The sequence below is a fragment of the Ammospiza nelsoni genome, chromosome 8 (genome assembly GCF_027579445.1).
Source record: "Ammospiza nelsoni isolate bAmmNel1 chromosome 8, bAmmNel1.pri, whole genome shotgun sequence".
In the NCBI taxonomy this organism is placed as follows: Eukaryota; Metazoa; Chordata; class Aves; order Passeriformes; family Passerellidae; genus Ammospiza; species Ammospiza nelsoni.
Genome location: NC_080640.1, coordinates 2397010 through 2420698, shown reverse-complemented (window position 1 = coordinate 2420698; position 23689 = coordinate 2397010). Strand labels below are relative to the sequence as shown.

Here is a 23689-nt window from a genome sequence, read left to right as displayed (position 1 = left end):
GTTGGAACTGCTGCTTCCCAGTAGGTTGGGATGGATTTGCCCACATTTCACTGCAGGACAGTGTTTGGTAGGACATTCCAAGGTCATTCTGTCAGCAGCTGTGTGTCCTTGAAGGGCTGTTTGGAGCAGAAAATCCTGAGCTGTTCCTGTGTGTAAGGATATTAAAACCAGGGCATATCTCCCTTAAACCCTCTCTTCTTGGCTTAGATTTAATTCACTGGAACTGTCCTCAAGGCTTAGGCAACCCGAGAAGTTGGAGCTGGGAAATTGAAAGCAGGGATGTCTAAAGCTGGAGCAGGGAGTCTGTGAACTGACTGTGACCTCCAAATCTCTGCCTGGACACCTGTTTGGAGGCCAAGAGTTTAAAATTGCCTCCCAGAAATAAATGGAATGTTCTTTTCAAGATCTGCACAAGTACTTGTAGAGCCAGCTTTGCACTCAGTAGGGTCTTGTTGGTGCTGTGTCGTTGATACTGGATTTTGAAACTTTCTCTCTCACCTGCGATAACTGGATCCTTTAGTTCTTTCTGTTTGGTATTTATAGGAAGATATTTACATGTTCAGCCACACTTCCTCTGTTTTCTGGATTTTGCCCTCCTTTTCCACTCAAACATGAGTTAATCTCTCACACGTGTCTTGGGACAGCCTGAGAAATCAGAGTTCTTGTGTTTCATGTGCCCAGTCAGAAACTCCAGGGAAATCCCATCTGAGGGTCTTAGGCTCTTCAACTTTGAAACCAATGAGTTTTTCCATTGACTTCAGTAAGTTTTGCATGAGCCTTGGTTTGGTTAAATGGAGATTCCTCCTGCACAGATTTCCATGTCTCATGATTTTGCACCTCGCAGCAGTTGTGTTTTGACTGATTGAGGACTGGGATCACCATGGCAGGACTTCCAGTGGCATCTCCCAGATCCCAAACAGACCAGCAGAGCTCCTGGGGTGTCACAGAAGAAGGAAATTGTATTTCAGGGCAGCTGAGTCAGCTGGAGCAGCTGGGAGGCATCCAAGGATGTGGGGAGCTGGCTGGTGTCACTGCCAGGTCACTTCAGCTCTCAGAGGTCTTGGACATTGGAAAAGTTTATGACAGAAAAAATGCAAATTCTGCCTGGAAGGGAGGGCAAAATTACCCCTCAGGGCATATTCCCATTTGGCATCTGAGGAGCAAAAATCAGCAAAGCCCAACTTGGTTTGACTCAAGTTCTTCCAACCTTCCCAGTCAGGAGCTTTCAGTGGCTGACTGGGGTGAGCAATATTCCCCTGCTTATGGAGAGGGAGGGAAATGAAATGTCAGAACTAGTTACTTACAGTTATTTTGAGCTTCTTCAAGTCCACAGATCAATAATATGAAAAGGAGTTTGCTGTAGAGAGAAAAACTCTCCCTTTTCAGCCTCTGCAGAGGCCTTGATGAGCTCCAAGACGACTGAGTCAATTTGGAACGTTTGGTGGGAGTGGGGTTCATTTTTAGGTGAAGCAGAAGAAACTCTTTTGAGATCAGTTTACATGAGTTCTTGCCCAATTCCCAGTGCTGTCGTCTGGAATTTTTAACAGATAAAATCAAGGATGAGTCTAAAGATAAAATTTGTCTAAAAGTTTTTGCGTGCTGGAGGCATCCCCTGTTAATGATGTGAGGGGAAATTTGGTAGAAATTCAGGTTTCCCTGTGTTCAACATTCATGTGCAAGTTCCCTTTTTAAGCTGAAATTACTCCCAAAGCACTTCTACCACCATGCTCTATGAAGAAAAAGACATTTTGCCTTTTTCTGCATTAAGAACTTGGAAGAAGAAAGCTTGCTGGATTAAAAGTGGTGAAGGAAAAAAAATAAGGATTGGGGTTTTTTAAAAAGAAAAGTTGGGAGTACAGATTTGTCTAGAAATGGAAATTTAAAAGTTTCTAAAGTGGCATTTTAGTAATTAATACTTTTAGTTACTAAGGTTTTTATTACAGACACTGGATTCATTGTGGTGAGAATTTTACAGATCGTTGTGCTGTCACTCATTCAATTAAAACATTTCAGTTATTTGGTGAATTTTTTAAACAGATTCTTAGTTCTGACTTCTGAAATATTTGGGGGTTTTACAGCAGAAGACAAATTTACAGAGAAAATCAAGTGAGAAAAATGCCAGTGGCCATCCCTATCTCTGCAGAGCTCCTGCTGCTCTTCCCAATAATGATGTTGTGTGAAGAAATGAGTGTTTCTAGTCTTCTGTGGGCTCTTCTTTTTTCCAATCAAATGAATCACCATGGAAGAGCATGGGGAAATTCTAAAACTGCAGAATTATTTCATGGAACTTGTAGGTTTGCATGGAAAAACAGCATTCAGAGTCTGTTTAATTGAATGCTTTAAATACTCTTCCCCAAATTTCACTGCACTCACCATGAATTTATTGACTGATCAAACCCCAGGCCTTAATTACATAAAACAACAAAGATAAATCAAGCACTTGAGTATGTGAAGATATCAGTAATATCTTCATCATTTCCTACAGATTTATTGTCTTCTTTTAAGTATCACATCAACTTCTTCAACATAAATTGTCCTTGTTTGCTTTGATCCCAGGAGCTGAGAGCAAAGCCAGCTCTGAGGCCAGGTAGTTAGCAGAGCACTGGGAGGCTGCAGCTGGAAATCAGGAGAACAGGCTGTGTTTTATTGATTTGGTGGTGTCTAACATCACTCACCATTGATCTGCCCTTGGCTAGACCAGGAAAAATTAGCAATGGCTTCATTATGGATTGGTGGCCTCCCAAGAGCTCATATTCCTCAGCAGATCTGTGATTTGTGTGGAGCTTTCAGAGGAGGCCCAAGTTCTCAGTCACAGGAGAAGCTGACATTGATTTCACATTTATTTATTTCAGTAGTTACAGAGTGGGTTGACTTGGGGACCAGTTGGTTTTTCTCTTGATTCTGGCATGTTTCCTTCACCAATTAACGTGTTTTCCTTAGTTGCTTTTTTATCGTTATCTGCCCCTGAAAAAGTGGTTGCTTAGCTTACCCATTCTGCTAAAAATATGCTTGAAAGGATGTGGACAGCAGAAACCTTTGTAATCCCTAGAATTTTATTTTTAGCATCAAAACAGTTTCTTAGGGGTAACCCTGAGGTCTTGATGAACTTTCCAAAAAAAGGTCCATACTTTTTGGTCATTCATTTGTTGTAGAAGGGTCTCACAGGCACAATCTTTGATGCAAAGCCTTTTAGGGTTTGTTTTCTAAAAAGAAAATTTCAGATTTCTCCTTCCCAACATACTTCATAGAAATCCAAACATTGGGAAATGACAAAATCCTTTGAAAAAGCCTGGATTGCTCCTGGCACTTTCTGTTTTGTCCCACTGCAGCACCTTGGAGTAATTCCCCTTTTAACTTCAGACTGCTGCTCCATTTTCTGGGATCTGTTTGAAATAAAAGCTTCATTTTTTCCACTATGATTCCTGTTCATATGGGGGTGGTGAATAGGGAAATCAGTAGAGCTCAGAATTAAACTCAGTAAAAAGAATTGCCTTAACTAAAGCATGAGTTGCCCATCAGATTACAAATATCTTTTGAGGGTTCCTGATGGAAAATTTGAATGGATTATGAAGAAGCCAGAGGGGGGAAAAATAGATATTCCAATTAATTAAATATAAGCACAGTCAGGAGCCACCAAGAAGGTGTTTCTGGACAGATGATGTCTTCATCAAAAGAGAGTTTGATGAAGAGTGGGTCAACTTGGGGACCTGCCTCCAGTTGGTTTTTCTCTTGATTCTGGTGTTTCCTTCAGCAATTTATATGTTTTTCTTAGTTGCTTTTTTACAATTATCTGCCCCTGAAAAGAGTTTCCTTTGCTTATTCATTCTGCTAAAAATACGCTTGAAAGGATGTGGGAAGCAGGAACCTGGTTAAATGGTTAAAGAGGTAAATTTAACAGGAAAGTAGATATGTGTGAGAAAAAATAAAGCTTTTGAGTACTGTGTAATGTGCTGTGAGACTCTACAGTTCCTCAGGTGTTACTAAACAGGTGTTTGGGGAATTAGCTCAGCAAACCAGACCAGGCTGGGAGAAGGGAGGACCCTGGAGCTGGGAATTGGCAATACAGGCTGTTAGTGCTGCTGTCACTCTGTATGGCATCAAACCACGGCAGTTCCATCTCTGACACTCATTTCTGTGCTTTCCTTGCCCCCCTCCCTGGTTGTGTCTCCAGATCAGCCCCCTGAGGCCGCAGAGACCCAAGAGCCAGGTGCTGAACGTGATGTCCAGCGAGCGGCGATTCTCCGTGTCCCCAGCGCCGCCCAGCTCCCAGCTGAGCCCGCCCCCCATCACCCCTCGGGCCAAACTCGCCTTCAGCATCCAGCCCAGTAAGTCTTCTCTCTGAAATAAACTCCTTTTAGCGTGGAAATGCATGTCCTGAGCAGTTCTTCACACCCTGGTTGGAGTTGCACCATCACCAGGGTGTTTCTTGCACCAAGTATTGATGCCTCAGGTTTGGATTTCCTATTTTCACATTCTGTGCTGCTTTAGTGTGTGGGTCTGTGTCACTATAGGACATGAAAAAACACAAGCGCACACTGCTGTTCTCAAGGTGAAGGAAAAGGGAAGTTTATTTTCTGACTCTACCATTTATAGTTTTCTAAGAGTGACAGTGGATTGGAGGGTGACAGTGCCACCTCTCCAATGACACTGGTCAAACCAACAGTCTATCAAATGTCTCCTCCTCCATAAAGGAATGCAAAACAATGAGTTACATACAGAAAGTGTGTGAGAAAGTTCACTACAAGAATGTCAACATCAGAAGGCTTAGAAAATCTTAAAAAAACAGGGTGACAGGTCTGAGCTTCACATCAGGGCATGGTGAGCTCTGTGCACAGAGCAGGGAGACAAAACAATTCCTGCTCCAGCTGGGCACCAAGGACAAATGACCCAAATCTCAGCCCAGGAGCACAAACCCCGTGGGCTGCAGAGAGAAAAACAAGCAGGGTGGGACTGCAGGGCTAAAGCTGGGATGGGACAATGAACTGCAAGGTGCAAATGGAGCAGAGCTGATCCCAGGGACAGAGCCCGTGCCCGGCCGTGCATTTTGGGGCCATTTTGGTTCATCTTGGGTGCAGCCCTGGCTGGGCTCTGGTGCTGCCCAAGGTGGGTCCATGGAGGAGATCCTTTGAATAAATCCCTGCTTTACTCTGGAGCTCTGTCCAGCCTCTGTCCTAGGGCAGCCTGCACAAGACATCAGCATTACTTAACCTCTTACCTTTGCCAGCAAAAATTAATTCAGTATTTTACAAAAGCAAGCAGAATCATTGCAGTGAAACAGTTTCTTTTCAAGTCATCATTAACAATTAATTAGGTGTAGAGTAACAGTCAAAAATGATGTTGATCCCATATTGAGCATTTTGGAACATAAAGGCTTTAAAAGCAATATTTTTTTTTTGTAATTGTACATTAAAAAAACTTCTCTTTGATGTGTTGTGAGTACAAACCAGAAGGGCAAATAAAGGTCAGGCTTTTTGAAGTAGTTTTTGTTTGACATTGACATCTATCACTCAGCTTTTCTGTAAAGTATCATCTGTTTGCTTCAGTCTGCAGCAAACCCTATTGCAGAACTGGGTGTAATCCAACACCTATTTCTTTCCCAGTGCTCTTTCCCAAAACCTGTTATTCCGAGTTTGCAGCTGCCAGCATGTGACAAAAAAGCAAAAAATTTATCTTTTTTTTATACATATCCCCAAGTCAACTCCAGTGGCCAAGAGTTCGGTGTTAGTAAGGAGGAGAAGAGATGATCAGTCTTCAGAAAAAAAATCTTTTCCATCAAGGTCACTGCTTTATCTACTGGCTGTGGTACTTCAACATTTTTTCTCTTAAACAGTCAGTCACACAAAGCAAATATTTTGATTACAATGAACTTCTAAGTCTCACCTTCCTTTACAATTTTATATCCAGAAACTAAAAACTAAAAATGCTAAAAACAGGGGAATACAGAGAACTAGGGGATATATACTTCTGCAAAAGATATTTTAATTGGATTTTTGATCATATGTAAATTTTATTAACACTTAATTTGATTTCTCTTTTTTAAAAGTATCTGAAGTTACCAGGTATCTCTGAGAATGTTTTTATGCTAGAGATTGGTGAGTGTTACATAAAACAGGATCAGCTTATTGCAGCAGTCTAGAATCATTTCAGGAATTACAGTGATAATTTTTTTAGGAATTCCAAGGATAAAGAAGTTCCTTCAGAGCCCAAATTGGCTAAAAGCAGTTATTGGGTTGCTAAGCAATCCTGGCTGCCTGTTAGCTGGCACTTGAGAAGGGAGTGGAAAATGTGATCATTAGGGTAAGATGAAAAAAGGGTCCCAGAACTGATCCTTTGCCAGCTCCAGGATCTTCCCAGTGGCACATGTCCAGCAAGGAACAAAATTCAGAGCACACTCATTGATGAACCACCTTGAATAATGAATTTCACTGAATAATGGGGGCACAGCAGAAATTTGGGGTAATTATTTTAGTGACCATCTTAGAGGGGTTTAGTTCAGCTGAGGAAATAACAGATCTGCAGCGAATAGATTTTCTTGGGACAACACTGAGAATTCCCGGATTTGTTCAATACCTGCTGCAGGGGAGCTGTTCCCTGGATTTCACTGAATCCTGGGAAAGATCAAATCATTGTTTCTCAGGGTAGAATCTTGTTGTTCCACTAAACACTTGCCAGATAAACGCAAACCCGCTGCTGGTGTATTTCATGAGCTCTCCCTGTGGGTGGAAATGCTCTGCCCACACTTGCAGGGATTTATTTATTTGGATCCTTCATCAGGATGAGGTTGGGAAGGTGACACGGACAGGCTGCAGGAAATCCCAGCTGCAGCAGGAGCTGGGGGATGTAGGGAGAGGGGGAGAAGCAGAGCAGGACACAACTGCAGGGACAGTTGGGTTCCATCCATGTTCTCCAAGCAGAGTTGCCTCCACACCTTGTTTCCTCTCCAGCTCTGCTGAAAACATTCCTCAGATCTTTTCTGAAAACCTGCCTTTCCATGGGTCTTCCAAGGATTTGTTTAAAGAAACAAAGGATTTGGGTTATTCCCAACAAAATGGGTCTCACCATCCTCTTGGGACCACCTTGGCTTAGGTGAAGGCAGAAGGTTTATCATGGAAGAAGTGAAATCTTGTTATTTGAAAAAATACCATACAGAATGCAAAGCTGAAGTGTTCAGGGGGGGTAAATTTACTTTATTTTTGGGAAATTGTGTGTTATTCCACTCAGTTTCCCAAGGAATGTTTACAAAGAGGCCTAAAAACAAATATGGAAAAGTTTCACTTTCTGAAGCAGCATTCAAGGTTTTGGTAAAGCTCTAACTAAACACACAAAAGAAAATGCCATTTCCCAATTGTTTCCCTGTATTATCTTAAACTGCATGGAAAAACCAACCAAAAATTAAGATGTCAATATATTTAGCTAAGATACAGATGTTTAGTAGTGTGGGAGATGTGCAGGACCTGTGCCAAGGACAGGTATCCTTGTGTGTCCTGTGCTTTGTGACATCAAATATTTCATATTCCTGAGTTCTTTAGAATGGATGGGGAATTCATCCAGAATGGACAGGGAAGTTCATTCCCAGCATCAATCTTTAGTTACAAATGCCCAGTGTGGTTTTCCAGCTGCAGTTCAGTCCCATGAAGAAGCAGATTCTCCTGGAGATGCAGAAAGGAAACTCTGAGGAATGTCTGGGGAATGGAGAAATCCTCTCTGTAGGAAGGGAAGGATGAAAAACAGGAGCAATGGAAAATGCAATGAGAAATTCAGGTCCTGGTGGACAAACAGCATTTTCAGCCCATTGGAGAGGCAGCCACTGAAAATGTGCAGTCCCAGGATAGAAAATAACCTTTTTTTTCATGTAGTCAGGAGTTCAGGTGGAAGGATGAGGAATAAAATTGCAGTTTTCAGTGACAAATCAATAGAGCCACCTTAGAGTTAAATTGTGTTGTGAGAGGCCATTTTATAGAACAATAAAATCACACTTTTAATAGAATATTGATATGAGCTTTGCAATAAAAACATCTGCATAAATAAGTCCTCTCTTGTTTCACAAATCACCCCAGTAAAATAAAATAGAAATCACCTTTTTTTTCCCCCTAAATAAAATTCCCTCATTTATAAACAAATAATTTCAGTTTCTTATCTCGTAGAGATCGCAGTGGGTTTTATTAAAATGACTGAATTAAAATGACTGTATTAAAAGACTGAATTACCCTGAAATACACCGTGGGGGGATTTCTCCCCAAAAATCTATGTATCACTCAGGACTCAATAAACTTTATTGTCCCTCAGGCTATTTGCCTCTCCAGCACATACCTGGGAGGATTTATCTGCTAAGAAAAGGGAATTTTCTCCCCAGCACAGAGGAATAATAAACGTTTGGTACTTTCTCATGCATGATTTTATTTACTCAACAACTAATGGCTGCTCATTTGTTATAGTTACCTGGAGCCTGAAAGTTTTGGAGAGAGATGTACTTAATTCCAGGCTTTCATTTGTGCAGTTTATTTACAGGGAACTTTGATTTTACTGGGCGAAAGTCAATAAAACTTAGCCAGATTATATTTTTTCATGCACTTTGCAAAACTTTGTGTTTTAATGTACAAGGCGAGCTTGAAGATGGGGGGATTATATTTTCTAAGCCTTGAATATTATGGTGGGAAACATGAAACAAAAATCATGTTTTATTAAAAACAGGGGGTTGTTCAAGTATTTTGAGGGCATTTTAAAGTGAGTCCAAGGCCAAGTTGGACAGGGCTTTGAGCAACCTGGGATGGTGGAGGGTGATAGTGGAAGTCTATCACCCATGAGTGGATGATCCATGAGGTCCCTCCCAACCCAAACCATTGTGGAATTGCAGGATCCAGCTGCTGGCAGGGTTAACCCAGTGTTGTTTTTTGCAGATCTGGAGCTGAATGGGATGTCCAGCTCCGACATCCCCGACGTTCCCCCTCCTCTGCCCCTCAAAGGAAGCACGGCCGACTACGGGAACCTCATGGAGAGCCAGGACCTGGTCAGCCCCACCACGTCCCCCCCTGCCCACCAACGGGTGAGTGCCACACAATGAGCCCTTCTGCAGTTCTTGTTCCCACAGAATGATCCCTTCTGCAGGTCCTTATTCCCACAGAATGATCCCTTCTGCAGGTCCTTTCTCCCACAGAATGATCCTTTCTGTAGTTCCTTATTCCCACACAATGATCCCTTCTGCAGTTCCTGTCCCACACAATGATCCCTTCTGCAGTTCCTGTCCCACACAATGATCCCTTCTGCAGTTCCTGTCCCACAGAATGATCCCTTCTGCAGGTCCTTTGTCCCACAGAATGATCCCTTCTGTAGTTCCTTATTCCCACACAATGATCCCTTCTGCAGTTCCTGTCCCACACAATGATCCCCTCTGCAGTTCCTGTCCCACACAATGATCCCTTCTGCAGTTCCTGTCCCACACAATGATCCCTTCTGCAAGTCCTTGTTCCACAGAATGATCCCCTCTGCAGTTCCTGTCCCAGACCATGATCCCTTCTGCAGTTCTTGTCCCTGAGCCATCCCAGGGATGCTGGGGTCCTGCTCCTGCATCCATCAGCTGATCCAGAGGGCTCTGCAGTGCCAGGAGGGTGAGGGAACAGCAGAACCTGAAGGAGAGTTGGCTCCATTCTGGGCCATTCCAAGGCAGATGTTGTCAGGTTTGTTGGGCAGGCAGCTTTAACCAGCAGGAGCAGCAAATTGGATTTAAAGCCTTTCAGTCCTGTGTCAGGAAAGGAAATAAAACATGAACCTGCCACCTTCCCTTCCTGGAGCTCTGCTCTGCCAATGTTCAGTCACCACTCATTTATTTCCTTGAGGCAAACTCGTGTCCCCTTTGAGGCAAGGAGCTCAGAAACTCTTCATCACCAACAGGGTTTGTAGCTTTCTGAGGAAAATTCTCTTTTTCAGCTTTGTTTCCTGTAGCTGGAAGCTTTTAGAAATAATGTGGTCCTTTACTTTAAAGCAGCACTTTTGAGAAATGCCTTTTATTTTTTCTATGGGCAAAAAAAAAAACATTTAATGGGATGTGGAGGGTTGATCCTGGCTGGTGCCCACCAAAGATGCTCCATCACTCCCCTCCTCAGCTGGGCAGGCAGAGAAAATACAGTGAAAGTCTCATGGGATGAGATAAGGAGAGGAGAGATCACCTACCCCTTGCCCTCAAAACAGTCCAGACTTTGGGAAATTAATTAAATTTATTACCAATCATATCAGAGTAGGGCAGTGAGACCCCATGAAGTCACAAGTTTTCTTTGACTCTGAAATGCTGAATTTTGACTGAGCTGTTCAGTGGGAAACTTCCCAGCAGAACTGATCCCTTTTGTCTGCAGAGGTGTCATCCAGGAACCCTCTGGAATTCTGTGGAGTACTTTGCTTTCCAGCAAATATCATGGTGGCAGAAATGCAGAAATCTCAGCAGAGAGGAGTCAGGCAGGAGTTGGTTTGACCCTTTGGAAGAGTTGTGTCTAACACAGATTGTCCCAGTGCACGAGTCAGCTTTTCCATGGTTGAAATTGTGCCTTTGTTGTTGCAGGAACTGACTTTTTTTGAATTGTTTTACCATTTCAGGCTGAATGGTAGAATAAAAATACAGGTATAGAACTAGCTTCAGGAGTGAGAATAGAGATATTCAAAACACCATGTTTTACTCTTTATTTGCATATACTGGAAAATTCTGTATTCTAGCCCTCTCTTCCATAGTTGTTCCCCACGGCTGGATCATTTTAGTCAGTATTTTCATTTTTCCTCTCATTTCCATCAAACTTTCCTGCATTTCTAACCTTATAACCCATTTCCCCAGCATCTGTCTCAGGGGCCAGCTCTCATTTGTCCTGAACACAGACCTCTAAGTGGAAAATTACAGAATGTGCAGCAGGGCTGCCAGGAGGTTTGTCTGAGGAATCCATCCCCAGGAAGGAAGCTGAGAAATTCACATTAGGATTCACTTTTCCTCAACTCCTTCCTGCATAAACTCCAGAGTACTAAATTCACTTTGTGTGATGTACTGTAAGGTTTAGGCTGTGCTAGTAGCTCAGGATTGCTAAGATGAGTTCAGATTTTAGCTAAAAAGTATTAAGCAGTGGTAAGAAATAAAATCCTGGCAGCCAGGGGTTTTTTCCTGACTGGTGAGGCTTTTGGAAGGGGGTTCCACTCTGGGGGTGGATGTTTTTAGTTTTTGTATGACTCCCAAATGCCATGGGGATGTGGTTTAGGGAGCCCACACCTGGGATAACTCCGCCTGATTTGCTCTGTGACCTTGTGCAGCTCCTGTACCTGCCACAAGCAGCATCTCCACATCATTAAATGGGATTTCAGAAATATGGTACCAATATGCTCCTGTGGTTTTTTGCAAAGTTTCATTCAGCTCAATAATTTTCCTCTTTCCAGTCTTGATTGCTCAGGCTCCTCTCATTTTTTTTACTGCATTTTGTCTCTGTAGGAACAGAGCCCATTTTTTAACATCTGGTCTTGAAGGGCATCAGGATTTAATAGCTCAGAAATGCAATCAGATACAAGCTACATCTTCTTATCTAACTGCCCACAATTTTCTCCAGCATCTGTGTTGTTATAAGCTTTCCAAGACCATGGAGTGGGGTTTCAAAGCCTGGCAGAAGGATCTACAGCAGCTCTGTCCCAGAGCCACCTGTCCTGTGCAGGGCCACGAGTGGCACTCGCTGATCCTCGTGTGTCCCCTCCACCTCAGCAGATTCTGTGATTCTGTATTAGCTTTAGGATTGATTTTGGAGAAGGTTTCTAATCTTATAACAATCACTCTGTGCCTTTATTTCATCAGGCTGGTAGGAAGGAAGCTTTTAAAGAACATCAAGAAAATGAGTAGTGCTGGACATGAAAGATCAGATGGGTAAATTCTCATTGCTGCCGTGATTAAATCCCACTCCACAGTTTTAATGACTTATGTTTCATGGGTCAAATAGCTCCATAATTCATAACAGGATAATTCTCTGCCTGCTAAACTGATCATCTTTTAAATTACACTGCCGTTGTATCAGTGAAGAAAAATCAGTAAAACCTATTAGAGATAAGATTATCTGAGTAGCTTTTAAACTGGAAATATCTCCTTGTGTGAGGAATGATTGTGTTTTTCACTCTGGTTGTCTTGCAGTGGGTTATGAAAGGCAGGAAAAGTGCTGTAGTGAACTAAAAGCAGGCAGCCAGAAAGGGATCAGATGCTCCAAGTCAACCTGCAGGCAGTAATGTCATTTTTGAGACAGCAATCTCAGATACTCAGAGTCCAGTGTTACCTTGGCCTACCTGAAGTCTTTAATCCAGGTGATCACCTCATTAGCATTTCCTGATTGTCCCTTACTCCTTGTTAACTCTCAGACCTTTGTAGATATTTTCTTGCTTCCTGCGATTTGTTCTGCTAAAAATGTCCTTAATAATATATGGGAACATTAAAAAAAAAAAGAGAAATCTACGACTCCTGCAAGGATTATTATTACATCAAGGGATTCCTTTAGGCACTTATCATTCTTTATGGGCTCATCCTCACCCTTGCATACAAATCAGCCTCCTGCTTAGTATGCAGAGCAGGGAGGGAGCTCAAAGAAAATAGATAAAGGAGCACTTGGGTTGCTAATATTGGCTATAACACTTGCTAAGCATGGGGTAATGGTTGGGATGGGAACATCTCCATCAATCCTGCACAGGTGGAACGTGGGGATGGTGAAGCCTGCGAGGAGCAGAACAGCCTTGGCTTGACTCTGCTGTATGGGGATTATTCTGCTTGCTCATTGGGATAAATCTGGATCATAAATTCACATCTAACACACAGAAGGCACAACCCAGGGGGATTTTTCATGTGTTGCAATGCAGGTGCTGCAGTGCTGGAAATTCTCTCTTGTAGCAGCTGCAGTGAGCAAAAACTGACCTGAAAGGCTTCAGCAAATGTGTTGTCCTCATGTGGACAAGGAGAGAGAGGCTGGAAATGCAGCTGGAACCATGGAGGAGCAGGGAATTAGGGAGCACAACTTGAGGGGTTGCAGCAGCAGCCTACAGCTCCTCCCTGATCTCTGCTGGCTGGGAGCAAGGACATGAGCCAGGGGAGCTGGAGCTCTGTCAGGGCAGGTTTAGGTTGGATTTAGGGAAAGGTTCATCCCCAGAGGGTGCTGGCACTGCCCAGGGAATGGGCACAGCCCCGAGGCTGCCAGAGCTCCAGGAGGGTTTGGACAATGTGCCCAGAAGAAAAAACCAAGTTACACTACAGGGTTTATTTGCCATCTGATCATTGTTTTTGCCTGCTGGGGATGGGAAACCTTGCAAGCCTTTCCTCCTGTGCCAGTCCCTCACTCTGCAGTGGGTAAGATGTTGATGAGCATCATCTTAAGATGCTAAGAGCTGCTCCTCTCCAGGTGGGCACCCCCAGGTGTCCCAGCCTGGCTCAGAGCAGAGGAGCCCCTTTGATCTGCTCTGGGATTGTGACCTGGAGCAATTCCCTGTTTCCCATTTTGAGGCATTTCTGCTGTTCCCTGTGAGGGGCTGGGAATGGGAACACACATCTCACACATCTCTGCAGGAGAACCCTTCCAGCTCCTCTCCCTGATGCCAGGGTGTCACCAACATTTTTTCATAAAAATCCTCTCTTTAGGATTTTTCCTCTTCTGGGAAGCTGAGGCCCCAGAGAAAGAAGGTAAACAATGGTTCTCTGCTGCTGTGGAATGCAACAGGTGTAGCTGTGGTTGGTCTGTGAGTGTTTGGATTTGCTGACCACTCACGGGAGAGTTGTCCTTGTTTTCTGCTTGGACACAGAACTTTGTTATTCTATTCCTATTCTATTCTTAGCATAGCAGCTTCTGAACTTTTCTCTCTATTCCTATTAGTATAGTCTTAATGTATTATATATCATAAATTAATAAATCCAGCCTTTTGATCATGAAGCCAAGATTCTCGTCTATCTCTCTCACCCTGAGGAACCCTTGCAAAGCCATGCAACACCAGGGCACCCCAGCAAGGGCAGGTAATGGCTGTGCCACAGAGTCAAATGAGTCTCTAATAGATGATGGATGAACCAGGGGCTAAACAGTCATTTCCCATCAGTTACCTGCTGGATTTTGCACAGAACTTTGCTCCCTGGGTCAAACAGCCAATTAGCTTAAATTGTCTGTAATTTGGCTGCCATTAGTGGAGTTGGGCTGTTCTCCCTGCTGGAGAGTTGCTCTGCCAGAGCCTCACACTCAAATGTTATTTTTCATTGCAGATATGAAACAACCACGTTGTTGTCAGGCACCTCAGCTCTGTGCTGAAGGAACAACTCAGTGTCTGAAACATTTTCACAGTCCTGGGTGGCTCATGGTCTATTTACATCCCATTTCTGCTGCTTCTGACCTAATTAGATCCCTTAATTCTTCCAACCAAAGTGCTTCTCCCTGGATCTCCAGAGCGTGTCCTAACAATGACCACTGAATTTCAAAGAGTTCCTTGCTCAGGAAGAAATTTTGTGCAGTGCCACAAGGACCCTTTTGGAGAGTCAAATCCTGTTTGATTTGTTGGTAGTTGTTTCTTTTAACAGTATTCTATGAACAAAACACAACTCATCTCTCATTTTGCTGCTTGAGAGTAGCAGAAAAAAAAAATTTTAAAAGAAGCATTTTCTCCTCTTCTGTAATTGATTTTTACTTCATCTTGAACATGCCTGGTGTAGTGCAGTTTATAGCTCTCTGTAAGAGAAGACAGACAAATGTTTTTAAACTTGATTCTTTTCTGTATCAGGGAAAGAAAAAAAACCCAGCAAACAAATGGGAGCAATTTCATGTCTGAAGCAGCAGGAACAGATTGTTTCTGTGTTGCAGATGTGCCTTTTACATAAGGTTTCTGCTTCCCCTGAGGTACCCCTGAGTCAAGGATTCTGCCCAAAATAGGTTGGGTTGTGAAGCAGCAGCCTCTGTCAGTTTGTCAGGAAGGAAAGGGAAGAGTCAGGATCACAATTAACCACTGATATAAACATCAACTCAGCAAAGAGAGTCTTAATTAAACACAAAATCAAGGCAAACTCTATTTTTATTGCAAAGCTTCTGAGGGGAAGCACAGTACAGATGAACTTTATAAGCCTGATAATGTTTTTTGTGAGCATAGTGTTAAAAGGAGGGAGGAAATGTGGTTGAATTTCTTCTGTCCTGGGATAAAAGGAAGGATGGATCAGCCCTGGGAGTGATGCTTTGGAGTTGCCCCAGCTCCATAATGGAATGTTTTGTCTTGCAAAATCCCCAACAGTGTCACCCCAACCAGCATTACACATCCTACTTAATATATTCACTGGGAGCTTATTATATAAATGAACAAGTGCTAAATTTATCCGACTTTCTAATGGAAATTGTAAATTCAATTATAATAATTATCTACCTATCTCTGCTATTTCTTTCTGCCTAATTTGCTTGCAGAATCTGAGCTCGTGTAGGTTTTGAGCTTGTTATTTATAGCATATATATTTAGCTTCTTCTCATTGTATTTGCATTGTCTCTGCTTTTCAGAACCAGGTTTTCAGGGCTGATTTTATTGTTCTCTGATCAATATGAAGGGGCTCATTTGGTTGAGAAATGCCTTTGATCTAATTGAATTGAGAATTATTGCCAATAGAGTGTTATTTAAATTCAAAATGGATTTGCACAAATGATGCTATCAGCAGAGTTGGTGGGTTTTTTTCCTGGTGATGAATATGAAGTTAAAGAGAGCAAATCAGGGAGAAAGTTTTATATTTTGTGCTGTATTTTTGAGGGGCACGTGGTTTATGGAGTTTGAAGGGAACGTCAGCTCCATGAGATGTTCATGTTCTGCAGACCACCAGCATTTCCCAGAGCTTTTCCAGACACAGGACTGTGATTAAGCAGGTTTTCAAAGGTTTTGGAATCTTCAGATCCCAGCTGACATTTATTCAGGTGCCTTAGCAGGAATTCAGGAGTTAACATGCTGAGTTAAGAGTGGATTTGCTCAGGTAGAAGAAATATTTAATAGTTCTGGCTGCAACACTTCAGAGGCAGATCAGCAGTGGCATTTTAATTAAAAACCCAACAAAATCTTCAGTTTTGCATGTAGTAAAAAAATTAAATTCTTATTTTATCTGCCTTTCATATTAATCTGTTGGCTTTTCTGACTCAGAGATCATGGTGTCCCCCTGGAAGCTGGGAACAAGCAGTGCCTGTTTGGAGCCTGCTCTGGGACATCAAGGCATCATTTAGGGTGGGAAAGGCCACTAAAATCAACCAGTCCAGTGTCCCCTCAGCAGCAGATCAATCCCAATGGATTTTCAAGGTGCCAGAGAGCATTTTAAAGCCAAGGAAGAGGCTGGGAGCAGGCAGAAAGAGCAGTGGTGGTGCTGAAGGGGCTGGGAAATGGAGAGTGGATGGAGCAGAATGGAGAGACAAGCTCAGGGCATGGCTCACTGGCAGTGGTTTGGGATCCCTGTTCCTTTGCCTGGGAGGAATGAGGAAAGGTGTGCAATGGAGTGGGAAGCGGTGCTGTCCAGGCAGGGTACAGGAAAGAGATTCCAGCAAAGATCCAGCCTGCCTGGCTCAGCCAGTTTGCATTCCTGGCTTTCTTCTTAGTCTGTGGTCAGTAAAACTGTCTGGTGAAATCTCAGATTTGTAACTCCATGCTGGCTTCAAACCTGCTTGGGAGAGCGTGTTTAGTCACCTTAAGGGTTGTTTTTCTTCTGCTCTTACTGATCTCTGAAAACTCCCAGTCGTGAGACTGCAGGAGCATCAGGAGCTGCTCTGAGCACAGGAGGGACTGAGGTGTCCTGGCATCACCCTGAGCCTCTCTCCTTTCTGGGACAGCATCCTTGGATAGCTTTGGGAAGGACCAGCTTCGGTTCTGTGCACTTCCATGGGGTTTCTCAGTTGTTTAGGTACCAGGATCTTCCCAATCCTGCCAAACCACCAGGAATCCTGTCCAGCTCTGAGGCATTGCAGCTGCTTGGGCTCTTCTTGCAGGGCTGGCCAAGGAATTTGGGCAGAGCTGGAGCTCCTCAGGCTGTGCCTGTGTGGAGCCAGCAGCTGGTGCAGGGCTGGGGGAGGCAGGGCAGCAACAAAGAGCTGGGAAAGCATCACTGGGCTTGGAGGGAAACAAAAGGCCCTGACTGGGGACTGGGGGAGAATCATGAGGAAAAACAAAGGCAGAGCAGAGTTGATGAGCTGTGACACTGCAGCACAGCCTCTGGGAAACCTGTGCTGCCTGCACTGCCAAAATCTGGGAAAACCTGCCTGCAAACTGCACTGCTCTCCAGCTCTTTCTGCAACAGATTTTATCACTTGTAGGCTTCAACATTAGGGAAAAAAGGTCTTAATTTCCATAATGGCTTTTTTAATTTGTCCAATTAGCTGGTGATTCTGACTGGGGATGCTCTTCTGTTGTGAGAAATGTAAAGTGATTTAAAATACAGATATTTGAACGTTCTGCATTTCTGTTTGGAATATTTTAATTATAACTCTGTGTGTAATAGTAAATTGTGAGTTGCTTATCTCTCTAAATGATTTTAAATTGTTCCTTTTTTGGTTTGTTTTTTTTTTTTAATATTTCTGTTCTAACTGTGCAAAATCCAAAACATAATGGAAAAGCAATGAAGCCATTGCTTCAGCTTGGTTTTTAAGCTCTGAGTGCCTAGAGGCTGAGGGTAATCGATACACACCAAGAAATCAATATCCTATCATGATATAAAGTGGGGAATTATAAACTTCTCCAGTGCTTTCAAAAGATTTTTCCCTTAAATATTGAGCTAATTAATCCTGAACTCTTGAGAGATTTTTTTTCACTGTCAAAAGAAGAAGTTATATTTAAAAGTAATGGCTGAGAGCGTTCTGTGTTCGCAGCAAATTCTGCAGGGAGAGGTTTCTGTGAGCCAGAGGCCTCCAGACCTACCTGCTGCCTCTTGCACTCAGAGATGACTCAAGAACGTTGCAGAATTCCGTTCATTCCTAACATGACCTGCCCAAATTGGTTTTTCCAGCACCTGCCTCCTCCTCTGCCCAGCAAGACTCCGCCGCCGCCGCCTCCCAAGACGACGCGGAAGCAAACGTCTGTTGACTCTGGGATTGTCCAGTGAAGAAGGAAGCGGGTTGTTTTCCAAAGATCAAGCTGTAACAATTCATTTCCCTAAGTATTTTATGGTCTATAATGTTTACCTCATTCAGGTGTGCAGTATCTAACATTTAGTGCAATGGTAACTCCGTAAGAAATCCATTTCTCGCCGTGTGTCAGACCCAACACTACATCCCCTTGTTTTTGGGATCATTCCCTCCCATAACTTGAAAGAAATCTGGATTTCTACTTGAGACTTGGGAACTCCACCAACTGACAGAACCCTCTTCCTAAACCTTCTCCCTGCTTCTGGATAACGCCAGGCACAGAGCTGAACATGGAGATCAACATGAGAGCTGGAAATGTTGTACCTAAAGGTTTTGGGTACCTCCGGAGCTTCAAATGAGCAGAGTTTTTGTACCTAATCTCAGTGTATATAGGAATCAATGACAATATTCACTTGGAATTCAGGGCAAGAGGAGGTTTCCCAGTGAGGTGAAGCTGCTGTAGGATTTCCCTGAATAACAGGGATTTTAGCCCAGGGTTATAAATCAGACACCGCTGATTTGTGAAATTGGTCTGTGTTACAAATAACCTGATTGCAATGAGCACAGTGGGGATTTGGGGCTGTCTTGGCCACGGTGACCACGATGCCATCGAGTTTAAAACCTCTGGTGAGAGGAGGAAAAGTGCCAGCAGAACCTCCCCTCTGACCATGAGGCTGCTCAGGGAGTTTGTGAAGTCCCCTGGGAAAACGTTCTTGTAGGTGCTGGGGTCCATCAGTGCTGGTCCCTTTTTAAACATCACCTCCCAAGGGCACAGGAGCAGCAATTCCCAAATGTTGGAAGTCAGGCAGAGCTGGCTTGGCTGAACAGGGATCTCCTCTTGGATATCAGGTGGAAAAGGAAGGTGTGTGCCAGTGGAAGCAAGGTCAGGGGCATGGGAACAACACAGAGCTGCAGCTCCCCACTACAGGGAGAAAACTCCTGTGGTCAAAGCTCAGCTGGAGCTGGAGCTGCCAGAACTGTTGGGGACACACACAAAAAAAGAGTTTTTTTTCAAATATATCAATGGCAAAAGGCAGTGTAAAAATATCATCAGCCCATTCTAGGATGGGCACCTCACAAACAGGGACAGGGACCAGGCAGAGGTGTTTAACACATCCTTTGTCTGTCTTCAACGTGGGTCACAGACCGAGAGGGTCCCAGTGCCCTGAGCTGGAGGACCATGACTGTGGCAATGATCAACTCCCAGTCAGCCTGAAACTGCAGGATCTGCAGCTCCAGCTGAACCCTGCAAACCTATGGGCCCTGATGGGATTCATCCAGAGTCCTCAAAGAGCTGCTGATCCCATCATAAAACCTCTCTTGATGATTTTTGAGCAGTCTGGGGAATCCAGAGAGGTCCCAGCTGACTGGAAGCTGGGAATGTTGTCCTGATTTTCAAGAAGGGCAAGGAGGAGGACCCTGGAAACTACAAGCCCAGTAAAATCATGGAGAAGATTGTTCTGGGAGGTCCTGGAAAACACCTGGAGGACAATGCAGTCATGGGTCACAGCCAGCACAGCTCCATGAGGGAAAGTCCTGCTTGTGGAACCCAATTTCCTTCTTTACCCCTGCAGGGTAACCCAGCTGGCTGATCCAGGAAAGCCAGGAGATGGAATCTTTTTGGACTTCTGCAAAGCTTTTGATACATCTCCCACGGGATCCTTTTGGACAAAATGTCCATCCTACAGCTGGAGGAACACATCGTGGTTTGGGTGAGCAGCTGGCTCAGGGTGGGTGACAGTGACGGGGGTGGCACCAGGCTGGCACCAGTCACAATAGAAACAGGACATTAAACTGTTAGAGGGTGTCCAAGGGGAAGGGATTGAGGAGAAGCCGTGTGAGGAGCAGCTGAGGGCACTTGGAATGTTCAGCTGGAGGAGAGGAGGCTGAGGGGAGGCCTTGGTGGGACAGCACATCCTGCTGAGGGAAATGCCACAGTTCATTGTCACAATCAGGGACAGGAGCCAGGGAATGGCTGGAGCTGGGCCAGGGAGGTTTTAGGTTGGATTTAGGGAAAGGTTCATCCCCAGAGGGTGCTGGCACTGGGGATGCCCCCAGGGAATGGGCACAGCCCCGAGGCTGCCAGAGCTCCAGGAGGGTTTGGACACCACTCCAGGGTGGGATTTTGGGGTGTCTGTGCAGGGGTAAGAGCTGGATCAGTGATCCCTGAGGGTCCCTCCCAGCTGAGGATGATCTGTGATTGATGGGCTCGGTAAAATCATTGGTGATCACCCACTGCCATTGCCATTCAGCTGGGGTGTCCACGAGAGGAAAACAACAGCCTTGGAGCTGCCAACGAGGATATGGCAGAGAAAACAGTGAGCAGAGAGGAGACTCCTGGTCATTCTGAACCTAAATGTTGAGTGCAGAAACGGGAAGAGCTTTTTCCTTTCTCTGTTGTGTAATATTTCACGTTGGATTAGGATGAACTGAGCGGAATCACTTTGTCCTTGTGCCATCATTCTGTACAGTGTTTGTATATATGATGGTTTTTAGAATGTTTTAATTTTTATGGTGCCTGCTTTTCACGTCATAATGATTAATGTGCCTGCAAAGAATGCTTTATGTATTCTTAATTTCCTAATTGCTGAAAGTGTAAAGAAAAGACAAAAAGTGTTTTTTTTCGAGATATTGAACTCTGAGAAATATCAGACTGATGGGATGGGGTTTTGGGAGGGAGGAAGGAAACTAACTTTGTATTCTAGTGGTTTTTTATTGTCATCACACTTGGTTTTTTTATTATCTACAATCTTTTTACTCTTACGGTAGATTGTTTTTAAATATACCACTGACTCAAAAAATAAACTATTATTTTAAAATCCTGTCTAAGAAAATTAATATATTCCCTGGGTGATTTTAGTCCTCACTGCAGAATTTTGGGAACTAGTGCATGATGTAGAAAGCTGTGTATACACTTTCTTGTTTTCAGGACAGTTTAGGAGGAGAACTCATGAGAAAACTGAAATCTTTTACAGTGCTGTTGTGGTTGTCCCTGCAGGTTGGAGCTAAAACACACATCAGCACTAAGAACATCCATCCCTGTGTGCTGTCCATGCCCAAAATGATGGCTTGGGTATCTCTAAGTGAATGCTTCAGAAAACAGATGAGTTTTATGTAATATTTTCCACCTCAGGTACCTGCTACACGATGCAAGTTGCAAGCAGAAGTGACTTTACACAGCAATAAAACAACACTGTTGTTACAGAGGCAGAAAAATTGCCCTTCTCATAAAAAGTGGCTCCTGTGGTCAATTACATATTCTCATTTTTTTGCCTCAAACCAAGGTGTCACTTTGGATCAAACAAACACACTTTTCCTTGCTGTAAAATCAGCTCCTGGAGTGTCTCAGGATTTACTGCTGGATCTCAGTTCCCTCTGTGTTTTGTTCCTATAATCTCTGCTCAAGAGGAGCAGGCAGGGAAGGATTCTTGGCTGCAGTCAATCAGATATCTATAGTCAATCGATAACATATTGCAACTCTAATTCTGTGAATCTTGTATTTAATTGAGAATTCCTTTAGAGGCTGCTCCTGCTGCTGCTCGTGCTGGGATCCTGGGTGAGTTTTCCTCTGTTCTGTTCCATTTGCTGCCTGAAGAATGGGAGGAGCTTTCCCATTGACCTTTCAGTGGATGCCTGTAAATTGTATTTCTGATAATGTGTTTGTTTTCCCACGTCCCTGGCAAATTCTTGTGCTCGTGCAAGTGTTACAATTCAGCCCTGTGAGACTCCTCAGACAAGAGCTGCACTTCCAAATGAGTCTCACAGCACAAACTCCAAATCTCATCTGCGTGTGTGTGTTTTACAAATATACAAGCTGAGCCTGGGAATTGAAAATCAGCCTCTCAGAGCTGAATTGTCACCCTTGTACAATCTGACAGCTCCTGGGCTGTGCCTTGTGCAGACCCCAGGATGAATCAGTGGGGTAAAACCACACTGGAGCAAAGCCAGCAGCTGATTCCTCATAGGCAGTGGGCAATCCCAGGAATGTTATTTCTCATGGTTTGCTCTCTCCTTTTCAGTCCTTTGGGAGTCAGAGCATCCCAGTGCCTTGGGAATTCCTTGTCACGTTGTTGGGACACAGCTGGGCTAATGCAGAAGATCTCATTATGAAACAATTCAGAAAAGAAACGTATTTGACTTTTACAGGGGTAGATCTCCTGTCCCTGCCTTTTGCTCTCCCCAGCCTGTGCCCTGAGCTGCATGTGGAGAAGGTGAGGTTGGATAACCTGGTTTATTTATCACCTCTTTATCCTCCCAGGGCCTCCACAACCAAAGGTCCCATCAGACTGGATTCAGATCAATATTTCTGTTACAAAGTGACCCATCCATCTTTTCCATGGCAGACCTTGGCCAGGGAATTGGCAGGATCCCCAGGGGCCAGGTTTTCACCACTTGGGACAGGTCAGGGATTCACTTCCCTCTGCTCACACCAGAAATTTGTGACACAAATTCCCTGAAAGAGGAATTCAGGGGTGCCAAGTTCCTGGATAGTGGAAAAAACAGAATTTCAGTGGCATTAATTTTCACTTCTTGAAAAGCAGCCTGAATTCACTTAATGCAAGTTAATTCATGGTGCCGGGATAAAAGGAGATTGCCCAGTTCCATTTCCCTGAGTCTCAGGCTGGGAGTGAGGGTGGATTTTACAGGTGCACAGATCAGTCCCACACAAAACCACTCAAGATTCGTTGGACAGGGGCTGCTTGCTTTAATCACATTTATTTTCACTGGGAAGCTCAACACAAAGGTCACTCCTCAAGCTGGTTCCTGTAATTGACATTTATGATTACTGAGTGTCTCCCACGATATCACAAATTCTGAGGGTAAAAATGCTTTAAAATTCAGTTTTGTCTTAACATTGGCATTTTTCTTTACCTTGCCTGTAGTTCTGTGTGACTTTACAAAGGCAAAGAATGAAAAATTTATAGTGAAATTGTATTTATTTGTGATATATGAATAGAGATTCATGTGAGTGCAGGTGCAGCTGTGTATTCATGCACATCAAACACATTTTTAATGTGTTACATCTCACTTCTCTCACTGGTTGAGGTCTCCACCTTCTTCCTTCATGTTAAACATCTTCCCTGTTGATTCTTGTGGCCTTTTTGGGGACCATCCTGTGCAGAAATGTGACACGGTGTGAGCCAGGCTGTGCTGCACCCCCTGCACAAACCAGGTAAGGATTTCCAGTTTCCATCCTCACCTTGCCTGTGATAAACCAATAAATTGGAGCATGTGTAGAGATTCCCCCATGGCAAACAGAGCAAGCACTTGAGTGATGTGGGCACTGAAATTCAGGGTTTTCCTCTGTGCTTGCTTTTTAGCAGTAATGGGAAGTGTGAGGTTTGGCTGTGCTGGCATTTCCATTTCCTCTCATTCTCCTTTTGGACTTTCCATGGCTCTAAACTGATTTTCAGCTTGCAGTTGCCATCTTCTTGGGGATGCAGAAAGGTGGGGATCAGTATAAATACTTGGTTATTGACAGCCGGTCCCCCCAGCTGTTCTCCTGTGAGACTATTTGTGGGATTTTTAATTTCCCTTGGGGTTTTTTAATATGTATTCTGCAGACATGAATAATTACTGTAAATTGTGTTTCTCTG

General features: G+C 43.8%; 1 protein-coding gene across 2 annotated transcripts in view; it reads left to right on the top strand.

The window, feature by feature from the left end:
• The window catches only part of DOCK1 (dedicator of cytokinesis 1), a 278470-nt gene extending 257679 nt beyond the window's left edge, over window positions 1-20791 (top strand). For both annotated transcript variants that reach the window (XM_059476562.1, XM_059476560.1), the window contains exons 50-52: window positions 4172-4325; window positions 8898-9043; window positions 17975-20791. In XM_059476562.1, the coding sequence (XP_059332545.1) occupies window positions 4172-4325; window positions 8898-9043; window positions 17975-18070 (396 nt within the window). In that variant the 3' untranslated portion in view covers window positions 18071-20791. The remainder of the gene's footprint in view (window positions 1-4171; window positions 4326-8897; window positions 9044-17974) is intronic.
• Window positions 20792-23689: the final 2898 nt, after the last annotated feature.